Source organism: Saccoglossus kowalevskii, chromosome 20 (assembly GCF_978046115.1).
Source record: "Saccoglossus kowalevskii chromosome 20, keSacKowa6.1, whole genome shotgun sequence".
NCBI classification, from domain to species: Eukaryota; Metazoa; Hemichordata; class Enteropneusta; family Harrimaniidae; genus Saccoglossus; species Saccoglossus kowalevskii.
Window position 1 is genome coordinate 19,103,549 of NC_140660.1, and position 7,744 is coordinate 19,111,292.

Below are 7,744 nucleotides of genomic sequence, written 5' to 3' on the forward strand. Positions count from 1 at the left end.
TCTAGATGCAGGGAGTTTAAAAATTATTATAAAATTCCCTTATTTGTTCAGACTGTACATGTTTGAAAGTACAGTCAAATCGGGGACCCTAACAACAGCTTTTGAAAATATTCGAATTCAGATACGAAGCAGCTTTACGTAACATTCATATGTCCTTGAATATATCATATAATAAAGAAAAATTCGATCTTCTTGTCAAGTATTTCATAAACCGTAAGTTCGTTATATTTATTTTGCTTATTCACTGTTATAACTGTAAACAAATAGCAACGTGGAAACTATTTATTTGGTGCTGTAAAAGTAGATATATGTGGAAAGATTGGTCAAATTATGTACTCTGGATGCCCTTATAAATATAGCAGCTACATTGCGTTATATATCACATAAAACTGGATATTCATTTTAATTGTGTATTTATTTAATTAGGTAAATTATTTAGAATCCATCATCCATCTCAGAGAATGGTTCGAGGAAAACCAAAACCAGTTTATTTTATAATATGATTTTAAGCAGCCTGAGAGAGCAAATGGTCTCATCAACAACATTTTATTTTGACTGTTGCATGTCGGATTTATTCGGTCGTTTATACGGTATGTTTATAGGAGATGGTGGTGGGCAGTTAGTGGGATAGAAAATCACATTACAGAAGATGCTCATTATGAAACCTATTAATGCTCACTCAGGTTACCAATTCGCTAGCTGCTATCACAACAACATAAAACATACTAAATGTTTGAATAACCCGTTTGTGTTCCAATATTTTATACAGGCCACTTTACAAATTTGCTAAAATGACTGTTCTTTCCACTCGCTTTACGCGTTGTGTGAGAACAGATTTTTATAGCAATTCCTTTCCATGGATTATCAATTCACCTAAAATATATCTTCAGATATTTAATACTTAACTCGTCTGGTAAATCAAGAACTCTTGAACATAATGATTGAATCTTGGGTCAGAGTTGGTGATGTCTCGACTTCATTGATGTGCTTTCTTTTGCTATTGAATGAATAGCTGCAGCAATTTGTGTTCCAATATTTTATACAGGCTACTTTACAAATTTGCTAAAATGACTGTTCTTTCCACTCGCTTTACGCGTTGTGTGAGAACAGATTTTTAGAGCAATTCCTTTCCATGGATTATCAATTCACCTAAAATATATCTTCAGATATTTAATATTTAACTCGACTGGTAAATCAAGAACTCTTGAACATAATGATTGAATCTTGGGTCAGAGTTGGTGATGGCTCGACTTCATTGATGTGCTTTCTTTTGCTATTGAATGAAATGCTGCATCAGTTAGGATCGTTATTATACCAGAATATCAGTTCACTGCAGGTTAGTTTGTTTCAGTCAAAATTCAGTTCCATGTTTTCGTCGAACCATCAAACACAAAAGTGAAATAAGAAGTTAGACCTAGCATAGAAGTACGAACTTCAACTTCCAAACAATATAACTCAATGCCTTTTATTACTGTAGTTAAATCATACGGCTCTCATTCTGCATTGCCTATCCACAAATTTCTAGCCATTTTATAAGCAAATGTTATAATATGTTTAAAATGTTATTTATTTATGACGCAATTATTATTATTATTATTATTATTAATATTATCAATAATGGCGTTCAATGTGCAGAAGAAGAGTCGACAATAATGAACTATGATCTGATTGGATCTACAATTAAATATTATTTACGCCTACACATTTGCTGTCGATATATACTGAAGTTTTATTCCACCTGTTGGCGAGGGTATTTTTGAGAATGGATCTATATATATAGTAGTTGCCTACACAATGGGACTTTTCAGTGGTGGTCAATCTGATCAAGCATCTACATTGGACATTTAATTATGCTCTTTAAGACAATTCGTTTGCTTATACACACGCACTAACAATTTTTCTTTTTTCCAACTCGTTTTTGAAAATGACAATTTGTGTAACACGATAGTTGATGTGTGAAACGTTAACACTGCACATGCTTGGATAAAAGTAGCGATCGTATTGTAATTTGTCAAATACATGAATAAGTATTCAAATGAGGTTAGCCTAATATTGGAGGAGGTATGTTAATGAAGAGGGTAATGTTTTGAAATATGATAGGCATTGCGCAATATACAATGTGAATTGCATTTATTTGCTGTTCAAATTGAAATTATTTGTTTGCGCCTGTGTTACCTTTGATTTATTTGTTAATTTGAGATAATTAATTAATCAGCCATTATATGTTGAAAGTAATTTATTCTAAAGCTGAATCAATAGATACTTGGAAATTGCTACAACCCCTCCCACCCCCCTCAAATCCAGACTCATCGTTTAAACATTAGTTTGAGATCCTTTAAACACAAGTGTGAGATTTAAATCACTTACGAATTATGCTTGAAGGATGGGAGAGGTTTTAATCAGAATGCATGCTGGGATTCGCACTTAGTTACGTAGAATTTGTTTCTGTAGATTTATCCTACATTTTGTCTAGGTTGTTCATGATTACTCGACGTTTTATCTTAATTAATCCAAATTGATGATTACGATGAGGTCACATCATTATTTGTAATAAATTAACTGAAGATATTGACTCTTTGGACAAGTTACTTATGTTAACAATGTTTGAAACCTACTAAATATTCGTTAAAACAGTGCAAAAAATGTTTGAAATTTTTAAAACTCATAAATACGTGCATTAAGTTTTGCAGAAATTGACTTTGAATGTTACAAATGCAATATGGACTGAACTGCATTTGTGAAATCGAAAACCAGAAAGATAGACAAAGTGATATGACTGGCAAGAATAAATTAAGGCCAACATTGCCAACTAATGTGGGTTCTGTAGCCCAAGCAAGAGTCCCGTCACAGCAGCATAGAATGATATTGGTAATGCGGTGCAAGTATTTGGGCACAGAATTACCCGACATATGGAAGAACATTGTGTCCAGTCCAATGTGTTTGTAGCTCGTGTTAATCGTCACTCTTGTCATTAAGGCAGACTCAAATTGTGATATTATCAGTAGTGACACGGTGAGTTAATCTTCAATGTATTTTCCCGCAGTTGACAGTTTACAAAGCCAAAAGGTCAGCGGACAGTTGGTAACCAACCTCGTTTGTGTGACGTGGGCGTTAAGGTTGATTTCCACTTCTTTTTGTAAACGCAATGACGTCAATTATGATTGGTGGACCACTCCGGATTTTCCATGTTTCATTATGCATCTGCATAGTCTCTACCACATTGTTATCAGTTCAATGTACATTGTCAGCATTTTGATGGACAACGCCCACCTTTACATGCTAGACAGTGTATATTGTTTAATTAAATGATTGATTTAACTACCTACTAACTAAGTACTTTACAAAAGCAGCTTATTAGCTTAGTCACATCTGAAATATATCAACATGTTATTCCGATAGAAAAAGTCGATAGTATACCTCAGTTTCCTTGTGGAGACTTGAAAAGTTGAACTGCAAGGTTAAATTGTGTACTAATCGAAACAATGAGCTAGACTGTACATTGTAAACAAATAATTACAACAATTTGTAAGCGTGGATTAATTATTGTACACGCCTTGAACAGCAAAGAGGAAGATAGAAGTAGCCACGTGATGTTTTATTTGACTTAAGATAAACCCAAGCAGTCAAATTCCGCCATAGCAAGGGTTGTCATGGTGCTGACCTAAGTTCGAAATAACCGTCCAAACATATTTAATTCACGTACTGCTTTGACTCTTTGTATCAAATCATTGACTTCCCATGTGCCAGTTTAGAACCACCGATTTTGCAAGTCGGTGACACTGATGTCACTTGTGGTCACGATGTGAGTAAAATAATCCGGATTTGTTAATGGAATAACACCACAATTACAATAATTTCATATAGAAAAATGAGCATGCAATTTTTTTTCATAAACTTCATTTCCATACCTTGTTCGGTTAAGAGTTCTTTAATATTCTTCTGTTATTTTTTTAATAGAAATTTGATGACCTAATAAATATAATTGTATATCACATTATAAGTATTGAAGTGATAGTATTATCTGTGTTTTTAGTCGATATATGCATGCAGCTTGTGAACTCAATAATTGTAAATTATTGCACAATGCCATGTGATGATTGATTGTAATGAGTTCTCAGTTTCACACTTCGTCAAACTGCCAACATAACATACCATATGTAATTGGGAAAGCTGTGGTATTTTACACAATCGTCTAGCCTGCATGACTGAAAGTGTAAGTTACTTTTCCTTGTTGTTTTTCGAAAGTTGATGCGACAAATGCACTACCATATTTGCATATATCTATGATGGTTGTAAGTTTTTGGTAGCGTGCTTAGTAACTTCTAAGGCATGTCGGAATCATAGCTTATTATTAGCTCGTAGTTCAATTGTAACATAATATCTGTCTATGATAAATAATTCTCTCAACAACACACCAAAAATCTAACGAAAACTAAGTAGGGGGAACATTTTTAAATATAATTATTTTATTTATTATTTATTATAAAGCCAAGGGTTTTATAGGTTACATCGAGTTGAACTGATGGTGAAATGATGTATATCTGCTGGTTGAAGAAGTTAAACGGCTGTAACCACTGATTAACGGGAGCTTTTGCTTAGAGCAAATTTCAACAACATTTTCTTAGATTCCTGTAGATTTATTATACATTACTTAGGCAAATATGTGTGACGTGTTACCCTAAAACAATTATGTTCCAATTAATGGCAAGTTTAAATGTTTGCAACTGAACTACTCTTTACCGAACACATAAACGCGACATTCTCGTCATTGTGAACTTGACATATTTACTTGCCTGTAACATTGAATAACCATGGTGCAAACATCATTAATATATGTGGCAATGATTGTTGATATTAAATCTGAAACAACTGTAACTAGTTGATCCATTATTTCCCAAGGGTTAAAGATGTCTTGATCTGTCACTTACAAAGAAAACATAATCAAATAAACCTTAACAAAGCACATAAATTCGACTTTTCTCGTCATGCTGAACTTGACATATTGAAGTACCTGTAATATTGAGCACTATGATGTGAGCATCCATAATATATGTGACAACGAGTGTTGATACTGTATCTAAAATAACTATACCTCGTTGATCATTTATTTCCTCAGGGTGGGACACGTCTCGATATGTCACTGATAAAGAAAACATAATCAAATAAACCTTAACAAAGCACATAAATTCGACTTTTCTCGTCATGCTGAACTTGATGTATTGAAGTACCTGTAATATTGAGCACTATGATGTGAGCATCCATAATATATGTGACAACGAGTGTTGATACTGTGTCTAAAACAACTATACCTCGTTGATCATATATTTCCTCAGGGTGGCGCACGTCTGGATATGTCACTGATAAAGAAAACATAATCAAATAACTCTTAACATAACCCAGTACATAAATTCGATAAATTCTATATTCTCGTCATGGTGAACTTGATATATTAACTTACTTGTAATATCGAAAACCATGGTGTGAGCAGCATTAATATATGTGACAATGAGTGTTGATACTGTATCTAAAGCAACTATACCTCGTTGATCATTTATGTCCTCAGGGTGGGACACGTCTGGATCTGTCACTGATAAGGAAAACATTATCAGATAACCTGCATATTGATCATATACATTGTAGTGGGTAGATTCTTGTATGCCATGCTAGACCCTTGGACTTACTAATTCTTTCGCATGCATGTATTTTAAAATAAATATCTAATACTCAATACCGTTTTTTTCAAATCGGCTCCACAATTATTAAATGTTATATACCTGCCAAGGTTGTATCCTAATATAATCCATATTGAGTCGATATTGTTGGTTTTACCAGGCAAACAACCTTACTGCATGGCTTATACTGAAAACAAACTGTACCTTTACTTAACCAACAGGATATTCATATAGTCATTTTACACGTGTGGAATCTAAAGGAGGTGGGATTGCCTTCATATGTAAATCACAAATTAATGTCATCACCTGGAAACCGCTAAGTAATTGCACTACCTTTGAGGCTGTTGAATCACACTTTAAAATTATCATTATCTATAGACCTCCTCCAAATTCAAAGAATAGATTCACCGTTTCAAAATTTGGGTGAATTTGGGTCTCTCCTGTAAACATCCTCTGTATATTTTAGTAGTCGGATTATTACTGGGGATTTCAATTTCCATTGGACAACCTCATCATCCTTCACTGATCTTCATATATTTAAGGAATTAACCAACTCTTGCAACCTCATTCAGTGGGTCAGTGCACCTACTCACAACCGCGGTCACATTCTGGATCTGGTTTTCACTAATATAGACACCATCATTCGTTCAGTTGTCATTGATAACATCTATGTCTCTGACCATTTTCCTATTCGCATAGAACTTGTATTACCCAAGCCTCCACTTGTACAAAAAGAAATAACTTATCGTCGCATTCAAGCTATTGTCATAGAAGAATTTGCCAAGGAAATTGAATCAGTATTACAGAAGGTACCCCCAACAGATATAAACAAAGCAATTTCACATTATAACGCTTGCCTTAGAAGATCTCTAAACAAACACGCACCACGTATAAAACGCATGATCACTGTGCGTCCAGATAAAAATTGGTACACTCCGGAATTACTGGCAGCTAAACAACTTCGTCGCTCGTTTGAGAATACCTGGCCTTTAACCAAACTTGAAATTCATAGACAAATTTACCAATCTCAATGTTGTACTGTTAATAAGCTAGTTCGCAATGCAAAGTCTAAATACTACTCGAACATAATTGAAGATAACTCCACGGATCTGAAAACACTGTTTAGTTTCACATCAAATTTCACCACCAATAAATCATCATCATTACCTACTCATTCTACTACTAGTCAACTGACAGAGACATTTAACAAGTCATCCAAGTCTTGCTGCCTTGATCCAATTCCAACACATCTACTTGAGAAGTTTAAAATCCAGCACATACCTTTGATCACCACTGTTATCAACATCTCTCTTCTGCATGCAATCGTTCCAACCTCTTTCAAGTTAGCAGTTGTTACACCTCTACTTAAAAAACCATCACTTGATCAGGAAATTCTCAAGAACTACAGACCTATATCAAATTTACCATTCATCTCCAAAGTGCTTGAAAAAGTTGTAGCCCTCAGATTAAACGAATACCTCACCAATAACGCTCTTCTCGAACCACTGCAATCAGCTTACAAAAAGTATCACAGTACTGAGACAGCAGTTGTCAAAGTCCATAGTGACATGTTAAATTCTCTAGACTCTGGCCAGTATGTCATTTTAATATTGTTGGACTGTGATACTATCGACCATCGTATATTGCTGACACCTCAAGCCAACCTTGGGCATACAAGATCTAGCTTGGAAATGGCTCTCATCATACACAACGGACAGGCATCAATCTATTGTCATTAACAATCACTCATCACAACAAGTTAAGCTTCATTATGGGGTTCTCCAAAGCTCGGTACTTGGTCCCTTGTTATTTTCACTGTACATTTCACCACTTGGTAAAATTATTCGTCGTCATCAACTGAACTTCCACCAATATGCCAATGACAATCAACTATACCTATCATTCACCAGAACCAACACCTCATCATCTATTTCCACAACTTAGAATTGTCTCTTTGACATCAAAGAGTGGATGACCAACAACAAACTACAGCTGAACCATGAAAAAACGGAAGTTATGCTAATCCGTTCCAAATAAGACCTGTCTCCCAATCCACTTAAATGTCTTCAACT

The 7,744-nt window shown here is 34.6% G+C and overlaps 1 protein-coding gene across 1 annotated transcript; it reads left to right on the forward strand.

The window, feature by feature from the left end:
• Nucleotides 1-2,712: 2,712 nt before the first annotated feature.
• On the forward strand, nt 2,713-7,411 carry LOC146730090 (uncharacterized). The gene is made up of 2 exons (XM_085494411.1): nt 2,713-2,868; nt 6,245-7,411. Exons 1-2 carry the CDS (start codon nt 2,713-2,715, stop codon nt 7,409-7,411), a joined length of 1,323 nt encoding a protein of 440 aa, XP_085350537.1.
• The last annotated feature ends 333 nt before the right edge of the window (nt 7,412-7,744 follow it).